The 21,484-nt window shown below is 44.0% G+C and overlaps 6 protein-coding genes across 6 annotated transcripts; 3 read left to right on the plus strand and 3 right to left on the minus strand.

The window, feature by feature from the left end:
• The first annotated feature begins 102 nt into the window (after positions 1 to 102).
• Positions 103 to 1,137, plus strand: LOC125765158 (mitochondrial import inner membrane translocase subunit Tim22). Its single transcript, XM_049430064.1, has 4 exons — positions 103 to 328; positions 407 to 725; positions 800 to 872; positions 938 to 1,137. Exons 1-4 carry the CDS (start codon positions 192 to 194, stop codon positions 1,018 to 1,020), a joined length of 612 nt encoding a protein of 203 aa, XP_049286021.1. The 5' UTR covers positions 103 to 191; the 3' UTR covers positions 1,021 to 1,137.
• A 229-nt stretch (positions 1,138 to 1,366) lies between these two features.
• LOC125764935 (small G protein signaling modulator 2-like) lies at positions 1,367 to 12,831 on the plus strand. The gene is made up of 13 exons (XM_049429675.1): positions 1,367 to 2,537; positions 5,613 to 5,833; positions 6,995 to 7,167; positions 7,235 to 7,454; positions 7,533 to 7,754; positions 7,839 to 8,148; positions 8,213 to 8,392; positions 8,466 to 8,605; positions 8,678 to 9,847; positions 9,917 to 10,041; positions 10,113 to 10,292; positions 10,359 to 10,636; positions 10,697 to 12,831. Exons 1-13 carry the CDS (start codon positions 2,492 to 2,494, stop codon positions 10,783 to 10,785), a joined length of 3,354 nt encoding a protein of 1,117 aa, XP_049285632.1. The 5' UTR covers positions 1,367 to 2,491; the 3' UTR covers positions 10,786 to 12,831.
• Positions 12,703 to 15,093, minus strand: LOC125765124 (elongation of very long chain fatty acids protein AAEL008004-like). The gene is made up of 3 exons (XM_049430015.1): positions 13,778 to 15,093; positions 13,521 to 13,711; positions 12,703 to 13,456 (listed from the first exon to the last, which is right to left on the minus strand). The coding sequence occupies exons 1-3, from the start codon at positions 13,833 to 13,835 to the stop codon at positions 12,896 to 12,898; spliced, it is 810 nt and encodes a 269-aa protein (XP_049285972.1). The 5' UTR covers positions 13,836 to 15,093; the 3' UTR covers positions 12,703 to 12,895.
• Positions 15,094 to 15,219: 126 nt separating this feature from the next.
• Positions 15,220 to 17,297, minus strand: LOC125765125 (elongation of very long chain fatty acids protein AAEL008004-like). Its single transcript, XM_049430016.1, has 2 exons — positions 16,095 to 17,297; positions 15,220 to 16,020 (listed from the first exon to the last, which is right to left on the minus strand). The coding sequence occupies exons 1-2, from the start codon at positions 16,347 to 16,349 to the stop codon at positions 15,472 to 15,474; spliced, it is 804 nt and encodes a 267-aa protein (XP_049285973.1). The 5' UTR covers positions 16,350 to 17,297; the 3' UTR covers positions 15,220 to 15,471.
• Positions 17,298 to 18,117: 820 nt separating this feature from the next.
• LOC125765077 (serine protease inhibitor 77Ba) lies at positions 18,118 to 20,234 on the plus strand. Its single transcript, XM_049429937.1, has 5 exons — positions 18,118 to 18,623; positions 18,795 to 18,991; positions 19,065 to 19,344; positions 19,421 to 19,783; positions 19,862 to 20,234. Exons 1-5 carry the CDS (start codon positions 18,468 to 18,470, stop codon positions 20,132 to 20,134), a joined length of 1,269 nt encoding a protein of 422 aa, XP_049285894.1. The 5' UTR covers positions 18,118 to 18,467; the 3' UTR covers positions 20,135 to 20,234.
• LOC125765114 (GPN-loop GTPase 2) lies at positions 20,225 to 21,198 on the minus strand. Its single transcript, XM_049429996.1, has one exon. It carries the CDS (start codon positions 21,155 to 21,157, stop codon positions 20,246 to 20,248), a length of 912 nt encoding a protein of 303 aa, XP_049285953.1. The 5' UTR covers positions 21,158 to 21,198; the 3' UTR covers positions 20,225 to 20,245.
• Between the last annotated feature and the right edge of the window lie 286 nt (positions 21,199 to 21,484).

Raw genomic sequence — 21,484 nt, forward strand, 5'->3', positions numbered from 1 at the left:
TAAATTGAACCTGGTTCGAAGTGTTCTACTCGGTAGTGTATACCACAGCTGACAGCACAATCATCAACACAACACCACCAACTGATGTAAACAACTTGTTTTGTAACTCAGCTGGTGCGGTGCACGAATCGTTCGAAGTTTTCAGGTGCAAAGAAAACGCTTGCGGAACGGCGTTTGGTAGACGGAAAACCATGGCTACCCTTTTGCCCAAACCTATCGACCCAGAAGAAGCTGCTAAAAAGGAGAATGCCACCAAAACGGAGGGAATATTCTTTCCCGGGTCCGACTTGGACGAGGTGGCTAAACATTTCATTGGCAACATTCACCGGTAGGGCATGAGTGAAGCACGTGGTAATATTATTGTTGTATGATGTTATAGAAATAATACTCCCCTATGCGTTTGCAGTTATCGAGAAAACATTATCATACCGAAAATGTACGGAGTGGTACAGATAAAAACCAACGAAGAAAAGCTAGTGGAAGCCGCCTTCGAGAGCTGTGCATTCAAATCGTTCATGAGCTGTGTGCTGGGGTACGGTTTGGGTGCAGCGATTGGTCTGTTCAGCTCCTCGGTCAATCCCAGCATTGCCGATCCGATGGCCGGCGATAAGCAACAAACGGCGAAGGAAATTTTTCGGGAAATGCGCCAAGCGACGCACTCGTATGGTAAAAATTTTGCCGTCATTGGAGCAGTGTTTGCGGCGGTAGAGTGTGTAATCGAATCGGTACGTTTCTGAGCAATGGGATTGCATTAAGTTGGTTAGAAAATGGTGCTAATTAGTATAGAAACCATTTACAGAAACGTGGCGTCTCGGACTGGAAGAATGGAACCTATGCTGGAGCCGTGACCGGAGGATTGATTGGCCTGAGAGGTACGGTATAGACGGCATCCTTTACACTAACATACGGTACAATAAAATCCATCTTTTTCTTTTAGCTGGAGTGAAGGCTGGAATAATCGGTGCCGCTGGTTTTGCCGCATTCTCCACAGTTATAGATTACTACATGAGACACAGATAAGAACCAGACGAATGGCCGGGAGAGAACAAAAACATAGTTATAGAATCCCCAGACACACCATATGGTCTGGTAATATTAACGTAAAATAAATAGTTGTTTTGGTTTAACAAGTTGAAAGGAGATCGTTTGAGATTAAAACGATTACATGTAAGTTTAGAGAAAAATTTCCCCTTTTATTGAAAGGGTTAGCATACAAGTAAGACCAATTTAAAATGTTCATAAGTCCATGGAGCAATTTTGCACACTGAATGTCCTTCATGTAAATTCTGTCATCAAGACATCACGTCAGGCAGGGTACGGTTTCTGCTAACTGAAGGCTTTCGCCACCCCATTCGCAGGAACATGCGCAGTAATATGTAAACCTGCTGGACAAGTTTCGCTCCACCGTCGTTTTCCACGGTGAAACGGTTCAGTTCCATCTCTCACCGTTCATTACGCATGTGAAAAAGCTATCACGGTTTACGTTTTCAGTGCTGCAGCTTCAGTTGTAGTAACAGAAAGCACAGCTGTCCGACACGCAGTTGTGATACTACTCGGATTATTGTTACAAAATTAACACTTTAACAGACGAAAAACACCAGTAAACCAGTGGAGAACACATTGTGCACAGCAGTAAAGTGTGGTTTTTCCCTCGATTTCGTTGCGTGTCCCGTACCGATTTAGTGCGCGCGAATCAGGGGAGGGTTTGGAATTTTTTCACAAGTGTCCTTGATTTCTGGAGTGGCGGAATGAAATACGGACAGCTTCACCTTTTGGGCGTATGAAAAGCTGGCGCTAGCGGGCGATATGTTGTACCTTGCTACGGGTTAACAAAAAAAAACGATCATCGAAGAAAACGATGCATTTGGCAATATTTTCTCGTCACATTAAACCAGAAATATCAACATATTGAGTTGATGTAGGATACAAAACGGATCTGCGGAGCAGCTGGTTGAGAGCGGTGTGATGTGTGCAGTGCACGAGGAAAAGCAAAAAGCAGTGCAAGGGTGGTTGATCTGATTTTTGGGAAATTAAAAAAAAAAGCACATATACACCCACACACATAAACATCTGGTGAAGGTGAAGTTCACGGGAAGAGAGGTTGGTGAGAAGCTATAGTAAATAACCCTGGGTGTTTGCAATGTGCATGCGTGAGTGCGTGCATTAGGTTTTTTATCGTGCAAAGAAAAGTGGCCGCAAACACACCTCATCATATGGTGACATTGGTTAAGCGTTTAAACGTTGCAAGCAGTGTCCAGTGTACGATGGCGGGCCGGATTCGACAGTGAGGATAAAACAGACCGAATAGTTGCGGAAGTAACAATTACATCTGTTGTACCGTTTCCATACGGTTGTGCAAACGTTGGCCAATTAACGGGATCGTACTCTGTCTGTCTGTTTTCCCCCGTTCGGCAATTTACCTCCTTGATGGTCAACCCTCTCTAGCAGGGGTAACGGAAAGTGCAGCACAACAACAACCACTGGTCGGAAAATGTTCCCCGAAATAAATCCCCCAAGGAAAATGTCGTTCCAAGCAGGTATGGTATAGATTAAATTACCGTCTGTTGTATGCATCCCCGTTTCACTCGGATTGTTGTTTTCGTTATCGTTATCGCCATCTGTGTCTGTGCGCGCTTTCAAGTTCGCTGGGTAAAAGGAGTTCTTTTTTTTCACTTTTTCTATCAGCTGTTACCGTTTTTTTCTGTTGCTTAATTTTCTTTCTTTATCTTCGTGTATTCTTTTTCATTTGTTTTCCCCTACAAAGAAAAGCATGTAAAACGAAAAAGAAAATTAGTAAAAAAAACACACACACACAACAAAAAGACGAACTTTATCACGTACAATTTTCTTTTCCAACCTTATGCACACACACATACACACGAGCGCACACATTGGAAGAGACAAACTCATGTGCATTGAAACACATGTGGTGCGGAGTAGGCGCGGAAGATCCTTTTTCCTCAGCAGCCCACATGTTGAATGTGAGCGACGAACGCGTGTGTGAGTGTGCAATTTAGTAAAAAGCGCTGAATTGTTGCGAATTTGAAAAAGAAAGGGAAAACAAGAAGAAAACACCAACAGTAGAATACAACGAACGTATCGCAAGCAGCACGATTATCTCACTGGTCCTTTCAGGGTTTTGTTGTTGATTCTGATGTTAGCTGGCCGCCCCGCAGTCGAGTGAGCAGCTGTTTGCGGGCCACCCATATTCCAAAATGGAGCGTACGGCCAATTTTACGAAGGTGGTGATAGAAAAAAAAACAACAGCACCCAGCTCTCCATGTGTGCAGTTGTTCCGCTGTTTACCATCATCATTACGCGAGCTTTTATGGTATTACAATGGCTGCTTCCTTTTTTTTTCATGCATTTCCTTACATTTTTCCGGAGGGCCCTCATTTGCACTTCCCAAGACCCACCCACAATATGGTGGGTGGTCGCGTGCGTTCCTCTGGTGTTATTATTGTGAACACGTGCGTGTATGTGTGTGTGTGACTGTGTGGTAATTTTTCCTTGCGGAAAGAAGGGTGTTTTTACTGCATTAATTAAAACGGAAACTTATTTACCATTCGAGTACGTAAGTAAACATCATGTTTGTGTGGACATATCACACGAACATGATAAGCAGAGCAGAGCAGGAACGGGAAATGGCAATGGATGATATACAGCACACTTTAGACGAGACGACTTTTCCCGAATGTAAGAAAATAAGGGCCAAACATTTATCGCTAACGATACGGTACCAAAGGTAAACAACACGTAACAATATGCACTGTGTGGCTGAACCACGATGGATTGGCGACAGAAAGGCAGATAAGTAAATAGGCGAAATCAATGGCTGAGACAGAAGGGGGGGGAAAAAGAAATCGAAAAGAAAACTTTCGTTTCCAAGCTGGTAGTAATAGTAAACCGCCTGCTGTGTTTTCTTTTTCCGTTTCCAATCCACGCGATTGGGAGCGGAAGAAAAGAAAGAAAACAACTTTTGCAATGAAAGAAGCTTTCTTGCGTGAGATGAGTGCACCTCATCTCACTTGCTGGTGAGAGATGAGTGAGCAGTGAGTCAGAGATATTGCAACTGGGAAGCTGCCTCGCTGTAGGACGATGATGTGTGGTTTTCAGGCGGTGTGGATAATCAAATCAAGCACTAGGGGCTAGTGTTCCGGTCACAAAAAGGGTCACTCAATGTGGCAGCGAACAAAATATCGAGGTCGACGGTCGGAATTTTGCACAAAAAAAGGACAACCTCAGTGGGCATAACACATCATGAGGCGCTCTTTAGGACATTAGGACGAATGAGCAGCAAATAAACAGATTATAGCAAGTTAATGGTTCATGTTCACCGAAACCACTACACACACACATATGCTGCTGCAAAGCATGATTTAGACAGTTTTCGATTCGGTTTTGCCACCTCTTCTTGCGCTGACGGTAGAAAAACTGTGTTTCTGCTTGACGAACCACCACAAATCATCAGCCACCAGGCACCTCCATCAGCATGATGCAGCGTGGTGGTAGCTCGCTGTGGCATTATTAGCTCACCGGGTGGGAAGAAATTCCTCAAACAGTACAGCGCTTCAGGCTCACGCACATCAAACGAAAGATGTGCGAGATGTGATTCTTTCTCTCTTTTTTTTTTGTTCATTTGTCCGATTATGAAAATTTCTTTTTAAAAGTTTTTATCTTGTGGTTCGTTATGCTGGCATGTGCTGACGTCAACGCGAAACGACGTGCCGGCGAATTTTGTTTTTCCACCAAGTGGGCAAATACAAAGGAAATGAATTTGTCTGTTGGTTTAAAAGTGCTTTAACTCGAACGGACTTTAAACATTCATTTGCTTCGCTATGGAATGCATGCAATAGACAGAAATATCTGCACTTGTTACGATCATAATAAGTACTGTAAAATATAATTAAAATAAACTTGTGTAAGCTCACTTTTTGGCACATCTTATTAACGCTTTTTTCGTAATCCACACGTTACCTATAATGCACAACACGTCTTTTCTTGGTCACTCAATTAATTTACTATAAATTTTATAATAATTGCCTTCATCTTTGCATGCATTATGGGAGTCTAACTTATGTTTTCCTTATTTTAAATTATAAATCCAAGATTTCGATTTACCCAAAATTGTAAATAGTTTTGAATGAGTTATCCCTGCAAGTATCGATCGTTATTCGCAAACGTTCTGCGAATTTGCGAATAGTTGTGCAAAACCACTGTGTTGCCGGATGTCTCATTTGCTTTCGCTTTCCGTTGGAACTGTTACCTCAGTGTGTTTAGTAAATGTTTGTTCTTGTTCTTTCGTCCTCTCGCCGTGGTGATCGATACGATCGCTTGCCTACTTCGTGTGGATCCATTCCTCTTGGTTCTTCGACTGTGGATGAACTCCTGCCTATATGTCTTATATTTTAATTTATTTTACCATCAAAATTATTTTCTATCCATTGTACGATTAATCCTTCAATTGGTGGTCTAATTTCGCGATGTTTCGCACAACAAAAACTGATCTGTGAACTGTACATTCCAAACAATGTTTCCTTCCTTTTGGTTTACCTTTGCTCCATCGACCCCATTCCTATACTACCCGCCGATCCACTGATCCATCCATCCAGATCCGGTCGATTTTAAAGAAAAGCTCATAGCGGCAGTGAAGAAAGAGGTGAAACAGGTGATGGAGGAAGCCGTCACCAAGAAGTACATACACGAAGAGTCTTGCTCGGTAACGGCCCTATGTGCAGCTGTCGAGGCGTGCCTAAGCCAGGGTCTGCGAAGGCGGGCTCTTGGCCTGTTCAAGACGTCATCCACCACCGCGCTACTGCACAAGGTGGCCAAGGTGAGTATTAACAAATTTTCCTTCCATCCCCGAGAAAATGAGAAGAACAAAAAAACGCTTATCTGTCCCAGGTTTTTGATCCTCACCTCAGGATCCTCACAACACTCGTCCTGGTCCTGCTTTCCTTCCCAAGCGTAGGTTCCTTAATTGCATTTAGAGCGTGTAGCGGGCTTTCGATCGTTTGTTTCTTTTACGTTCCGTTCTGTACATGGTTATATATTTCGTTCTGTTGATGGTGTAGAGACCGTTCAACGTGGTTTTAGTTTAACTGGTAACTTGTAATTCACCAGTTCCCAAGTGTAGTGTGTGCCTACGTTAAAGCTGTATTCGATGCGTTCCCCCCAGTGTACTCTGAAAGGAAGATCAACGATCATGTAAGCAAAATTGCCCAAGATTTTCATTTGACTATTTGATAGCGTATATTGCGTTATGTTTGTTTTAGTTCCATATACCCATTGAATTTGGCATTTGATTTGATCCGTACGGATACGCTGCTTTCTACGGTAGATGATCCTAGTTTCATGACGCTTTACTGTTACTTCCGATCGATCGTCTTGTATGTAGCTGAATTGAGGAAACTAATTTAAAATGGCTCCAACATTTTCTACGCTTTTACACACACACACACCCTACCGCGCGCCATAGGTAATTCGTTTGTTTGGTTAGAATATTGGTGCTGTTTGTTTTGTTTCAATGTTTGTTAGTAGATCGCTAGAACAAGTTGATTAGATTCACGTCGCTTCGTATCGAAATTGTTTATGAGTGTAACCATGAATCACCGTTTTTTTGTTTTTTGTTTTTCAAAATGCTCGTTGAGCTAGTTTTATATTTCGAAAACAATGTTCTACCCAAGACAAACAATAAAACATGTGCCCTGTATTCGATCCTCCTGAGTGTGGCTGAGCCGTAGACCTTCGAATTTGTAAAGCCCCAATCCCGTTGTCTCTGTGTGACTGTACAGCATTGAAATCAAATTCGACAGTGAACACACTCATTGATGAATGTACAGATCCGTTAACCTCCATCAAAAATGTAGAATCCATCATTGCCCAAAGCTTCTACTTGCCGACAGCTAACGTCACTACCACTGTCTTCCATTACTTACTACAAACTACACGGTTCTACGTTTCGTTGGAATCTTTTATCACTGTCTTCCCACAGCATTGTCCCGAAGCTGCCTGTATCAGTAAGAAGGTGCAGGATATTGAAAATAGTGATCCAAATAAAAGATCTTCATCAAGCAGCGACAGTACCAACAAACCACCGATACTAAAGAAAGGCAGCAGTAACTCTGTTTCGACAACGACACCACCACAGTCATCGCCAGTTGTAAAGTAAGCTCTCGGTACTCCTTTTTCCCTGTTTAAGAATCCATACTTCAACAATTGTCTGTTTGCGCAGATATCTCTGGATACGGTTGGCACTGTACGAGAAGAAACTGTCCCGTATCATCGATCATCTAGTGACGAACGCAACGCGGTACTACGAGCGCGACTCACTAGTTGCTGATCCAGACTACGGTTCCATACTGAGCTCTCTGCTCGTGGGGCCGTGCGCACTGGATTACTCTCGTGCCAAAACTGCGGATCATTTTTGGACCGATCCTCCAGCGGACGAATTGGTATGTTTGAGGATCACGTGTGTCTGTGGTGAAACTATCTTGACACTACTATTTATCAATGAAATGTTGCTTCCATAGGTTCAGCGTCATAGAATCAGCTCGAGTAATCCTACGCCACCAGCATACCGAAGACCAATGTTGAACTTCAAGCGTAGCCTCCACACTAGCTCGGAGGAGGGCAGTATGGCGTCGTTCAAGTCAAACAGTTTGGCATCAGCATCGAAGGACTACGTGGAATCACTCCACCAAAACTCGCGAGCCACATTACTGTACGGGAAGAACAATGTTCTCGTCCTGCCGGTACCGTTCAAGAGCGATCTCACCTTTGCAAGCATCTTCGCTAATACAGCTCTATCTTTTTCCTTATCAAATTCCGGCTCACAGAAAGACGTCAGTGAACCGATGCCAGGGTATCTCAGTCTGCATCAGACAGTACAATCGCTCACGATCAAATGGACACCGAATCAGCTGATGAACGGTTACACCGAGTCGGAGAATATCGACAAGAGCTCGTACTGGGCATACGCGTTGAACGTGAATGTTGACGAGATCGTGTACGTACATTGCCATCAGGCGCGTGGTGGCGATACCGGTGGTACCATCATCCTCGTCGGACAGGATGGTGTCCAGCGTCCTCCAATACACTTCCCAGAGGGTGGTCATATGGCGGCATTTTTGAGCTGTCTGGAAACAGGTAATAATGCTCAGATTGAAGTACTTATTCTACTTTACTTAATGTTCTGTTTGATTTTGCAAAGGTCTTCTGCCACATGGTCAACTGGATCCTCCGCTATGGTCACAGCGAGGTATTGGACGTATCTTTCCCTGGCCTCAGAAATCACGCCGCCGACCGTTGCCATCTTTGCTGGAGACGAACGATGAGATGCCAATCGATTATGTGTTTCGAGTGGTCAACAAGGGTAATACCGATGAGTTTTGTAAGTATCGAAGAAGATAGCAATGCGTGGAAGATGTGGTATCATCTATCTGTCTGTCTCGTTTTCTTCTCAGTGGCAACTCATTCGATATTGGAACTAGGACGCACTAGCCCACGCTATCGAGCCCAACTGAGCAGTTGCTCCACCAACGAAAGTAGTGACTGTTCCAGTAAAAGTCTCTCGATCGATGCCATGTCCATCGACAGTCCTAATGTGAGTAACTTGGGCACATAGATATTTCTCACACACAGACGTTTTGATATCCTATTCCGTCTTATTCCCCAGCCACAATCAAACCAATCGACCAGCATTGCCCTTGTCTGCTCCACAATGAAACGGCAAATAATTTCTCGAGCATTCTACGGCTGGCTAGCGTACTGCCGTCACCTTTCCACCGTGAGGACACATCTATCAGGTCTGGTGAACGGGCGCATCACACCAGAAGCTGGTGCCGAGGAGGGTCTTACACGATCACGCTGGGAAAGCTTGCACGATGGAAACGGTGTCGTGGCGGACGATCAGGAAGTCTACCGGTTAGTGTACTACGGTGGCGTTGAGCACGACATTCGCAAGGAAGTTTGGCCGTATCTGCTCGGTCACTACACCTTCGGCAGCACACCGGTCGAGCGGGCAGAGTTGGACGAAACTGCGAAGCACTACTACGAAACGACCATGAGCGAATGGTTGGCAGTGGAAGCGATCGTGCGCCAACGGGACAAGGAAAAGACAGCCGTTGCGGTAGCTAAGCTGAGCTCGGGTAGCGGTAGCATGGAAAACAAAAGCAAAACCATCGATCAAGATGCCGATGGTGAGGATGAGGAGGAAGAGATGGAGAACGAAGTTTTCGAGGAGAATGGGTTCTCCGACATGTCTGAACCGGAAGTCGAAGGTGAGGAGAAATCGGACGCAAAGCCGAAGCTTACCAAGGACAACATCACCCTGCCGGTGATTGCGCAGGACGCTACCATGGACACCGAGAATGGGGAAGAAGACATTAATGCTGACCATTCCGAGCAGAATCAAGAGCAAGACTTTGACAGCAACAAGAGCTCACCTTCCGACTCCTCCTACGCTACGGTCGGTAATGATTTCATCGATGTGGCCGACATCATCTCCCCGATGGGTGAAGGCGCAAAGTCTCTCGGTGCGGAAGTGGAGCGCATGCAGGAGGATGAAGATGAGGAAGTGGTGACTTCCGATGGTGCGATCGAGGCGGAAGAAGAGGAAGAGGAACCGGAGTCGCCCAAGTCTCCCGAGCAGCCACGTGCTGTCATTGTTACCGATGCGTCCATCGATGTCACTATGCTGCCAACAGAGGTTAGAGAGCTGAACAACAACAACACACTAACGACACTGCCGGAAGAGGGAAGCAATCATCAGCCGGCACTAGACTCGTTGCAAGAACCCAAATCAACCTGCGTGTCGCCTGCCAGCTCAAATGGAGGCATTTATAGTGTAGGTGTTTGATGAGGGTTAAGTCCACTGAAATGCTCACTGAGGAGGTTCTTGTTCGTTTCATTACAGAGTGAACTGCTGGAGTCGTTCGGTTTAAATCTTCACCGCATAGAAAAGGATGTTCAACGGTGCGATCGCAACTATTGGTACTTTGCGAATGAAAATTTGGACAAGCTGCGTAACGTTATTTGCACGTGAGTAGTTAGGATGTCGGCAAGCTTTGATGGGCTTTGTTTGATCGAACATGATCGCTTCTTATCTTCAGGTATGTTTGGGAACATTTGGATGTGGGATACATGCAAGGCATGTGTGATCTCGTTGCGCCACTGCTCGTCATCTTCGACGACGAATCCCTTAGCTATGGTTGCTTTTGTCGGTTCATGGAGCGCATGATTGAAAACTTCCCTAACGGTGGTGCAATGGATATGCATTTTGCTAATATGAGGTAAGACACAGAGCTCTACATAAGACACTCTTCTGGTTCTAATCAATTCAATTCTCTTCTTCGCAGATCATTGATACAAATCTTAGACTCCGAGATGTACGATCTGATGCATGCGCACGGTGACTATACCCATTTCTACTTTTGCTATCGTTGGTTCTTGCTCGACTTTAAGCGCGAGCTCATCTATGCCGACATCTTCTCTGTATGGGAGGTGATCTGGGCGGCCAAGCATGTCGCTTCCGCTCATTTTGTACTGTTTCTAGCGCTGGCCCTGCTAGAAACCTACCGTGACATAATACTGTCCAACAGTATGGATTTTACGGACATTATTAAATTTTTCAACGGTATGAGATAGGGGACTTTATGCTTCAATTCCCATACTAACTGTTTCGTTTTGATTTCAGAAATGGCTGAAAGGCACAACACACCATCGGTTTTGAAACTGGCCCGCAGTTTAGTGCTACAACTTCAAACTATAATTGAAAATAAGTAAGAAACGAAAAAGAGAACACTAGAACATTGAATAGGAGATACCTGTATGGTATAAACAGTTAAAAACAAAAAGCGCCATTCGCACCTACAAAACTAAACGCATTCAGTATACAAGGCAAAACAACTTACATTGTACAACAATGAAGGAAAAAATAGGAAAACGATGATTATATTTAATGAGCGAAAGCAAATCCTATTACACCGGTATGATGGAGCAAATATGCCATACAATTACTTTAGCAACATTACAATCCCCATCTTTAGCTACCTTACTGTGGATGGCATTAGACTTTCAAAGGTGTTTAGGTGGTCTATCTGTCTATAATGTCACTGTTACCTTTTTGGGCAGTTTGTTTGTACTTTTGAGGTTAACCGTTTAAAGCACGGACCGACGCGGTATGTCGACGGTTTCCGATCGTAATGGAGCGCCTCCTAGTGCCGGCTGTACATCTGTGTATCCTGTCGGGTTACGTACGTAACATGTGTCTTTCAGTTCGATTGCTTTACGTTACGTCGTTGTTGTCGCTGTTGTTGTGATTCTACTAGAAGATTTTTTGTTATCTAACTGTGCTGCACTGTGTACTAAGTGAAATTGTAAGACTATTGCCTCGTTTGTCAGTACAAACGTATATATTAGGCACATCTGGTAGGTGCTTTGATCGCGTCTCGAAATGCGATGTAGAATTGTAAACCGTAGTAATATCCCACCATCCTAACACTTCCACCATTTAAAAGAAAAAAAAGAACATCCAGTTTCCGTTAGATAATCATGCACGTGAATCCGACCTTGCTGCACATTTGATTGATGCATCACAAAAGTGAAAGTTTTCCGTTAAAGAAGCACAAAATAAACCCCCGTTCAGTCGCGTAGTGTTTCATTTCCGATTAGTGTCGATGTCTAAATAGTAAAAAGAAAACAAAACTATTTGAAAAAAAAACAAAATAAATAAACTACAAAATGAAACTGGTAAATTGAAACATACAACTAAAACCAAAACCCATTACAATATCCAATGCAATTGAATCTTATGATGAATCGTACTAAAAAGCAGACAAACAAAACAAAAGACAAAACAAAATAACATAGATTTAGACTTGTAAGTGGAACTGTTAGTAATGGTAAAGTTCTATTCTATTTAACAATGTTTTAAGCATCATTCTTTTTCCTTTCTACAATTTAGTGAAACTCAATGTCTAGGAGGGTATATTTAATCATGAACCCCGTACAAAATCCTTTAAAGCTATGTTTTTTGTTAGAAGAGTGTTTATCATTCTAGTAATTCTTTTTTATGTTACAACTCCAACATTATCAAACAAACACATCAAATTAATCAATCGACGAGGTAGCTTCCATTTCACCAGAAACAACAGGAATAGGAATGATGTATCCTTCTAAAACACTGCAATTCGTTGACGTCTGATCAACAAAGTTGTAGTAAAACATTCCCAATAGAAAAACACACAAATCACAAACATACTCCTAGATGAGTTACAATTATACAATAGATGCAAAGCCATATATAATCGCATAACAACTAAAACTGGAATGAAACTATCCACGATAGTATCCCGAAGGGGAACGAAAGACGAATCAACAGACAGAGGTGGTAGAGAACGGCAGCGGCCAAATGGGAAAGGTATAGAGCTCGGCGAGAGTAGACGAAAGTCGCCACATAGTTGCAAAGCATTTTAAATTGCACTGCAACGTTTGGAGTTTATTAAGAGCCAGAGAGCTGTCGTATTGGGCAGAGAAGGATAAGATGGATGCATACCGCTGCAGAGCAGCTGGTTGTGCGAATATTTTTGTGTAGTCAATGTTGATACAAGAAACTGTTTTTCATATAAACACATTCTGTTGCAGAATGAAATACAAAACTATTACGGCAGGATATGAGCGCATTAAGGATCAGGTCCTTGATTACGGATTAAGGTATTCTTTTATTTTGATGTAAAGAAACTACAGCAAATGCGGTTATCAGCAGACCGTGTTTACAGGAACACTATTGAATAAAGGTATTATATCGTAACAATACAACATCAAACATAACCATGCGTTCCGTGTCTGTACATTTGCCAAAGAATCTGTACTCCGTAATGAGCAACACGCTCCATTAACGTTCGTGAACTTTGTTCGGTTTCGTGAGGTATGCTCGTCGATAGAAATCACTGAACATCATCAGCATGAAGACGTTCTGCAAGCCGACGAACCACATCACACCCCGCGGATAGTTACAGTCCATGTTGAGTACGATAGGGCGGAAGAAGTGAAACACCAGGTAAGCGAACTGTGCCATCTGGATGAGTGTGACGTATCGCTTCCACGTTGCACCACGCATCATTTCTGGCCGGTAGATGGTAAGGAAGAAGTAGAAATACATCACAGCGTGAACGAGTGTGTTGAGCATGCCGAGCATAAAGCAGTGACCGCCGGCCAGATAGCGCATAACCAACAATGTCGACAGCACCATTATCGTGTGATGATACACGTGCAGAAAGGACACGTGAGATTGCTTTTTCCGCAGCACGAAGAACACGGTGTCGGCAAGATCGAGTATCTTCAGCAGGAAGTAAAAGTAGGCGAGTCGTAACTCTTCCATCGACTGATCACTCGCATCCAGTACCAATGGCTGACAGACGAAGGAGTACGGATACTTGCGCAAATAGTTGATACCCTACGAAGATTGAAAACTTGTCATAATCAGAAACCAACAGGAGGACAACGTCCGGTAGTCTTACCTTCCCGAAAGCGATCAAATTTGCAGCAACCTGTACAAGATTGTAGACGATCAGAAGACTGCGCATTTCGAACGGTTTCCGATTGGTCATCAGTTTTGGGCCCAGGTTGAGGACGAAGTAGAGATACGCACCGGTTATTAATGGAACCGTCCAAACGGATTGGAGCAGCGGTAAATCGACAATTCTCTCATCTAAAGAATAAGCCAGATCTCATGAATTCCAATAAATTGAGCTACTCTTCGGATGAGCCCTCATACCTGTTTTGTCTACCAGATAATTATATCCATTAAGGATCGAGCGTATGATCAAAGCCATCCTACTAAGTAAGCAGCACAAATTATCACTTATGTCCGTCAACTAGAACTGTAAGAATGTTACACCACCAATGTTTGTACCTTCTGCACACGGGAGCAGCTCTCAAGTAAGACTGATATCCAAACACCGGGCGCAACTTTTCAGCACGAATGGTTCCTTCAAAAAGTGGACCTACATTTACGGATAATTAATTAACCATACACGAACTCTAGCTAGTAAACCGCATGGCCAGTATGTGACGTACAATCTGCTTCTAGTCGCTAGGATCGTGCACTTACCTCGTGCTGGTTGGTTAATTTGTTTTCGCACTCGCCAGTAACGATGGGAATTGTTTTATTGCTCTCCGCAGAGGGGAAAAACTATGGCAATGAACTGAACAAATTTGTCGCTTTTCGCAATGTGCTCGTTGCTGCAACAACCTTGGCCCACTAATTTGTATACTACTCCTGGTGTAATCCTGGTGTGACGTACCGGTTATGCAAAATCCAACCCCATTTCGTAGCGCATCTAGCGTCTTAAGCCTCTGGGGAATTTGGTTTCAGCGTCAGTAACAATGGACCAGTATAAATGGGATGTGTTGGGATTAAAAAAAAAGTGCAGAACATAAGTGATCTAAAACAGTTAATGCTCCAAGCTATTACTTTTACGATTTTGATTTGTTTAAGCGTAAAGTTAGAGTTATGAGTAATTAATGGAAAAAAATTTAAAAACAAGTTATATTTCTTGAGTGCTCTTTAAGGTGTATTAATTCTCAGGCATGCATGCATTTCATAGTGTCTATCTAGACTACCGCTAATAAAAACATATTAAAATTCCAGGTTAAATTTACTTCCAGCTCACTTTACTTTATGTGTTGCCTTATTTTTTATTCAGTTAAAATTTCCGGACAACATGGGAAACACACGGCTAAATCCATGCTACTTAATCTCAGCTTAAAGTAAACTTACGACCCAGCGCACGAAGCTCTCCCGCATAACACGAAAGAGGTGAAGGTTACGATACCAAAACAGATTTGCTGCCTCATGCACAAGCTAGGAAGTGACCATACCGCAACAAAATTGTCGTCACAGTGACATCGGCATTTTCGGCAGTGTGTGGGAATTCACCAGTATGTACTTAACCGTTCTAACGCTGCGGTAAGTGAATGGAATAATCAGTACAATTAATTGGCCCTCCAATACACCCGTTACTACGGACAAGCAACCCGCACCAAGACGATGGACTTCTTCCCCTTTCTAGCCTCCCATCTGCTCCCTTCAGGCTTTCACCAACCACTCTCTCTCTCTCTCATCGTTCGGATAGGTTCGATCGTACAATTGGAAATTGTAATTAGCTAACGCTTTACCGTCTGCTGCTGACATTGAAACGGTACGCTTTCGATAGGTTCCATTTTGTTGTTGTTTGTTTAGTTTCCCTTATTTCAGTCGTTTTATTTTGTCGAGTTTTTCGTAACACGCATACATTACATTTAGCTTTACACACATTCACCACTTTTAAATTTGTACGTTGATTCGTTCTGCTTCACTGTCTTGTGTTCTTGACTCTAACTTCTAATCGAAAGGAAACCTCGTCCCGATACGATCGATGACCCGTTTCTTTTTTTGTTTGCCAATGGGACGATGGTGTCAATGGACTGCTACTGCTTTTTCCTCTTCACGATGTACGACTTAATGTAAAAGTCCATAAAGAGGGCGAGGATGAAGAGTGCCTGCAGGAAACCGACGCCCATCCAGAAGCGCGGAAACTTGCATTCGCTATTAAAGAACAGCGGTATGCCGAAGTGGAACGCGAGGTGAATGAACTGGAGCAGTTGCATACGGGTTAGGTTCTGCTTCCATCGGGCACTATACTGCGAGCCGTACGACGACAGGTAGTAGTACATGTACATGACGGCGTGTACGAGCGTGTTCCAGATGCCGAGCATGACCGCGTGCCCGCCAGGTACGTACAGCATACCGAAGAATGATCCAAGCACCATAACCGTATGGTGGTACACGTGCAGAAAGGACACGTGCGATTGCTTCTTGCGCAGCACGAAGAACACGGTGTCGGCGAGGTCGAGAACCTTCAGCAGGAAGTAGCTGTAGCTGAGATACATCTCCTCCATCCCCCGATAGTCAGTCGTGTAGTTGCACACCTGACAGGAGAAGTTGTAGTCCCTGTACACGACAAATATCTTTATAACCTGCAACGAACCGAACGGAGAAAGGAAATTTCGATCATACTCGATCACCACGCCTTACACCCAATTTGCCTTACAATCCACAGAAAAAGTACACTATTGATCAGCACTTGCACTATGTTGTACACGCGGATAATCTTCCGCAGATCGTACGCTTTTCTTTGGGCCATAAACCGTGGTCCAGCGTGCAGCACCATATACAGATAGGTCCCGAGCAACAGCGCCAGAGGCCAGGGACTTCCGGCCAGTGGCAGATTTACGCTGCGCATATCGCGTCGTTCCACCATGAACTCCCGGTACACGTCGTACATCCGTTCCAAAACAAGCGTCATGGCTGCGAAGGGTGTTACTACTATGCGCTATCCACTATCTACCACCTTGCAGCTAAACCACGTACAAAACCACACTGAACACTTCACAAAATTGGCCGCTATCCGCGGATCACTTCGAAACCGCGGTAAACCTGGACACTGCCACGTGGCACGTCCACTCGACACCTTTCAACTGAGTCGCCGATGGGTAGGTAAAGCGTCTTTTAAATGCTTTAAATTTGCAATGCATATCCATGCACACGCATCGGGAACCTTGGACGGGGTAGGACGCTTAAGAATGGTCAGCTTAGAAATTGCTCGTTTTCTGGAGCGCGCGAGTAAGCAAGACTGTCGATTGCCGAGAGCCGTGAGGGTTTCCCCCAGGGATGACTTTCGGCCACGGGGGAACAGACGTTCGTACGATACGTACCCTAGCAACTGCTTTAGCATTTAATTTAATGTGTGTAACGGTGTCACTGTGTGGACACAAACTCGAACTAGACGAAGTCGTCCCGAATCTAGTGGTAGTGATTGCGGTCGCTTACTTTATATGCCAGGCTTTTAGAAAAATGGCGCAATTCTGAGTTGGGTGGCGGAAGTTCGGTGTGGTACGACTATTGTTAGAACATTACTTTCTTACATGCTCCAATTGAAGGCTTGACTATCTAGAACATTTCGTACTTTGATTTGGTACGGATTACTTCATCCAGAGACAGCTCTTGCAAGACATTCCTTGCAACTATGTAACGCATGTCCTATATACTATGTGGATCAGGTCTAAAAGAAGATACTTCAAGTTTTTGGACTCGTCTGTAAAGCATTATTTCACAGTGCGGTTAGGCTCTCTAAGGTGTTCTTCTTCGCATTTAAATAGGCGAGAACTAGTCCTTATTGGCTTATTCTGTGATTGGGAGACACAATTCAGCGGAGCTTATAATCCTGAAAGAGGCTGTTATTGTTTCCACATATAATTGACTTATCTAGAATAGGACCATCAGTACATGATCTCATCTTTCCAGGATATATGTTCGGACACGTAGTTCAGCACAAAGATTTGATTTGTTAAATGAAACAGAGTACAACCTTTCCGAAGATGAGTGCAATAATGGACAGGAGAGAATTGTCCTATAAGTCCTCATAAGCCCTACCTAATAGAAACCTCAAGCGTGTTAAAGGGCATAAGCATTTCTTTACCAAAACTTCACGTAGGCAAATCCCTGTTATATCTGATTATTTTGAGCAACATCTACAACTATCAAGGCTTGTCATTTAATTCTCAGAATATGAGGGATTCCCCTGGCTTATTTACCAGAAGCCGTTCCGCCCACTTGCTTCACACAATGACTATCGATACGATCACTCTGTTTGTAAATGTTTACATTGAGTCTGCAAATTATACTATTAGTCCACTAATTTGGGAAGAACTCAACCGTCCTATTTCGATCATCACAGTTGAGAATGATTCTTTCAAAAATCTTTGTACGTAGTAAACACCTCAAGAGGACAGTTCTCCAATTCTTCAACCCCAACAACAGTCCATCAACGTTCCCACAGGCAAAGTGTGTCGAGTGCATTAAGATTAACTAGTGGAATTTCTTGTGAGATTGTCTTGCACCTGGTCCATTAATTACGGTCATTCACAAACCTCACAATTAGCCATACCTGCACCTCATTGCACACGGATGCACTTGCATCCAGCTTGGGTATGAAGTAGGTCATGACCTTGTGCGGTACGTGCGCGGAAGAGCATCCCAACCCAGATACCATTCCACACCAGGAATCTTGTCAATGTGGCTCTCCGAACGTATGTACATGATCGGCAAAAAAAAGCGTTCCACGATCGCACGAATGAACGCATGCACAAATGATCGACGCCAAGGTAAAACCTTATGCTGGCGCGTCTGTGTGCGTACGATGGTTCGGCCAAAAAGTCACCAAAATAACATTAGATAATAGAAGGCTAATGCCGGCAATGTGTACGCGGAGAAGAATGCTACGCTGAGGCTAGCGTGAAACCGGAATCAAAATACCGGTTTTTGTATTTATTCATCCGTGCCCTGACGTTGATGTGGTGCCTGCTGCTGCTGCTGCTACTTCTGGTTGGCCTGCGAGTCTGTGTTATTCTGCTGCAGACACATCATGGGACGGTTTGTGCTCGAATGTCTGGTGGTTTGTTTGCTGATAACATTAGCGAGAAGCCAAAATGAAACCTTTTCGTTTGCCACGTTGGGACCGGATACGGGTGTGGACCGATTGCACCGAAGTTCACAAAAGTTTGGCTTACAGTTTTACCAGGTAAGGAACTGCGCATCGATAGGGCTAGACCGTTTGCGCAACATGCATATATTCGTGATATCCGCGAAAGCATCTTATTGCAAGTGACCTTGTGCGAGGCTTGTGTTTCAAGTGTGTCTGGGTTGTTTTTTTATTCTGCAATTCGTTCCGTCTACGATCATGTCGTGTTAGTACGTCACCGAACTGGTCGATTACAATCCAAACGTAACGACGGTCAACATCATCGTATCTCCGTTTTCGGTCTGGAATCTGTTGACCTTGATAACGGAAGGCGCATCTGGGCGGACACTGGGTGAGCTACTTGTCACATTGGATGTGCAACAGCAGGAGATACGAAACTTTTACAAACCGTTCGTACAAAGTTTGAGGTAAGTTTGAGAGGGAAAGCCTTTAATCAAAGAGTGGTACAAGAAAAGTTGCAATCCGTTCCGATATTCACAGTCTTTTGGACCAAGATGTACAGCTGGCAGCGGCACAGTACGTCATCACCGACAAGAATCGTCCAGTGTCAAAAGATTTCGAAACGAATTTGGACAATTTCTACAACCCAAGCATATTGCAACCGATGGATTTTGCCAACCGCAAGCAAACGGTTGATCGCGTTAATCAACTCGTTTCCGACGCAACCAAAGGGCAGATACCGAAGGCGATCGAAATGAGGGATCTGGAGGAAGCGCGATTGATCATGCTTTCGGTACTGTTCTTCCAAGGACAGTGGACGGTAAGTGCAGGAAAATACAATTAATGTTAAAAATTAAAGTGTGAAGTTTACTTACCGATATAATTTCCTGTTCCAGATTCCATTCAACCGATCGTTCACCACGAAGGTTCCGTTCTACGATGAAAACGATCAACCGATCGGTATGGTAGAGATGATGTTCCAGCGAGGTATTTTCCCGTTTGCCGGTTACAAGGAACTGGACGCACAGATTCTGGAGCTTCCTTACGGGGCAAATCGACATCTTAGCATGCTGCTGATTATGCCACGGAAAGGTGTACCGCTTGTTGAGGTTATCCGCAAGCTGGCTGGATATGGCGTTGATCGTGTCTTCGAAGAGCTTGACCGCAGCTTGGTAGACTTCGACGACGACGAGGTGGAGGTGCATTTGCCAAAGTTTGAGTTTAACTCCGACTACAATTTAATACCCATTTTGAATCAGGTGTGTGGCGGAACAATCTCCACGTACGATTGAGGGCGTTCTTCTTCTAATATCTTCCCTTTTATGTGATTTTTACAGATGGGTATCAAAGAGGCTTTCGATTCAGGGTTAGCCAACTTTGGTAAAATCTCGGACCTGAACGCCATTTACATTAGCAGCGTTATACAGCAAACCAAAATCGTTGTGAACGAAGAGGGCACGATGACAGCCGCCGTAACGACCGCTGTCTTCGCTAATAAGGCAACTCCTCCACGCTTTTTAGCCAACCGGCCGTTTGGATTTATGATCGTTAATCGTCAGTTACGAACGATTCTATTTGCCGGACAGGTTAAGCGACCTAATTTGGTCTAAATCTCCCTAAACGATCATTCTACGCAGATGGATTTACTTTCGGAACGGGAGCATATAAGCGGACAAATAAATGGAAAAGTATTTGTTTATAATATCGAAAGATTATCTGTATTAGCTTAGGTACGGATCAATGTCTCGCTCCATTCGATCCGACTCCGTCTCAGCACCAACGGCACAAGCCAGCAGTGTGTTGATGTTTTTCTCCTCTCCGGCACCGTACACATATCCATTTGCCTTATCGATCGCATTCTTAAGCCTCAGCAGGCTTTGTTCGCGCTTGGAATCAAGCAACAGGAACGACACTAAACTGTAATCTTCTACCATGGAGACGATAGCCGCGTTCAATTGTGTAAATTTTTGTCCCATCCGGCTTGTGTCCATGCATTCCAGCAAGTAGCTAAGATCCAGCACTTCTGTGTAGTATTCCACATTGAACGGGAGCTTCGAATCCTGTTCCCTTAGTTGATCCGCTTTGCTGAGCACATTCACATGCGGTAATCCCATCTGTAGCATCGTATGCAGGGAAAGCAGCAGACACGAGATGAATTTGTACGGTTCGGTGCAGTAATGCGACTCCACCAGATGCACCGTGCAGAGATGGTATCCCAGCTGTTCCAGCTTTGCGAAAATATTCTTCAGCGCATTGTTGTGCGTGAACAGTTCCACCTGTCCCGGGCAATCGAAGATGAAGTAATTGCTGTCGAGGCTTTTCAGCTGATCCAGTAGCCATTGAAAGTTTGTCTCCAGGAACTCTACACAGTAGATGAGCGCTCCATTCGGTCCAAGCCCGAACTGTTCCATTGCGTCCTGTACCGTAATCAACTGCATAATGTCGACAGCACTGGTGTACTCCATGTTGTCGTTGGCCGGATCCAAATTCACAACCATGGCTTTGCGTCCGATTTTTTCTAGAAATGTCTGCATTTTATGGCAGTAGCTAGTTTTGCCAGCACCCGGCGGCCCGATAACGAGCTGGCCATAGAGCGGCGTTTGAGTTCGAAGTTTTACCAGACTGTTTTGCATTATTTCTGCTCGCTGTGGAAAAATGTGTACCGATAACCGTTTGTTTACAAACGCGACTTTGTTGTGATCAGCAGGAGCTTTGACGTTTCGCTTCTGTGCGGCGAGCGCTGACACAGGGTGTCTCGTGCAAAATCAAAAGTTCCGACAAATTTACAAAATACAATTTGAACTTTGCTGTGAAACAAATTACCATACAATTTATGTACAATCCCTTTTAAAAAATTTGCTTTTTCCACCTTCGCACTCCCAAGAAATCGATCTATCGGGCGATTGAAGAAACACGAAAACAATTAAAAAAAGGCTGACAAATTCCGTTTGACATTTCTT

Source organism: Anopheles funestus, chromosome 2RL (genome assembly GCF_943734845.2).
Source record: "Anopheles funestus chromosome 2RL, idAnoFuneDA-416_04, whole genome shotgun sequence".
Taxonomy (NCBI): Eukaryota; Metazoa; Arthropoda; class Insecta; order Diptera; family Culicidae; genus Anopheles; species Anopheles funestus.

Excerpts from the sequence above, each read along its gene's own strand:
- LOC125765158 (XM_049430064.1), top strand. The coding sequence starts at position 192 with ATGGCTACCCTTTTGCCCAAACCTATCGACCCAGAAGAAGCTGCTAAA. Across the intron at positions 726-799 it reads TAGAGTGTGTAATCGAATCG|AAACGTGGCGTCTCGGACTG; the intron begins GTACGTTTCTGA and ends AACCATTTACAG. Across the intron at positions 873-937 it reads AGGATTGATTGGCCTGAGAG|CTGGAGTGAAGGCTGGAATA; the intron begins GTACGGTATAGA and ends TTTTTCTTTTAG.
- LOC125764935 (XM_049429675.1), top strand. The coding sequence starts at position 2,492 with ATGTTCCCCGAAATAAATCCCCCAAGGAAAATGTCGTTCCAAGCAG. Across the intron at positions 8,393-8,465 it reads GGGTAATACCGATGAGTTTT|TGGCAACTCATTCGATATTG; the intron begins GTAAGTATCGAA and ends TTTTCTTCTCAG. Across the intron at positions 10,042-10,112 it reads CTGCGTAACGTTATTTGCAC|GTATGTTTGGGAACATTTGG; the intron begins GTGAGTAGTTAG and ends TCTTATCTTCAG.
- LOC125765124 (XM_049430015.1), bottom strand. The coding sequence starts at position 13,835 with ATGGCTTTGATCATACGCTCGATCCTTAATGGATATAATTATCTGGTA. Across the intron at positions 13,712-13,777 it reads TTATCTGGTAGACAAAACAG|ATGAGAGAATTGTCGATTTA; the intron begins GTATGAGGGCTC and ends CTTATTCTTTAG. Across the intron at positions 13,457-13,520 it reads ATTTGATCGCTTTCGGGAAG|GGTATCAACTATTTGCGCAA; the intron begins GTAAGACTACCG and ends CAATCTTCGTAG.
- LOC125765125 (XM_049430016.1), bottom strand. The coding sequence starts at position 16,349 with ATGACGCTTGTTTTGGAACGGATGTACGACGTGTACCGGGAGTTCATG. Across the intron at positions 16,021-16,094 it reads GTGTACTTTTTCTGTGGATT|GTTATAAAGATATTTGTCGT; the intron begins GTAAGGCAAATT and ends GGTTCGTTGCAG.
- LOC125765077 (XM_049429937.1), top strand. The coding sequence starts at position 18,468 with ATGGGACGGTTTGTGCTCGAATGTCTGGTGGTTTGTTTGCTGATAACA. Across the intron at positions 18,624-18,794 it reads TTGGCTTACAGTTTTACCAG|TACGTCACCGAACTGGTCGA; the intron begins GTAAGGAACTGC and ends ATGTCGTGTTAG. Across the intron at positions 18,992-19,064 it reads CCGTTCGTACAAAGTTTGAG|TCTTTTGGACCAAGATGTAC; the intron begins GTAAGTTTGAGA and ends CGATATTCACAG.
- LOC125765114 (XM_049429996.1), bottom strand. The coding sequence starts at position 21,157 with ATGCAAAACAGTCTGGTAAAACTTCGAACTCAAACGCCGCTCTATGGC.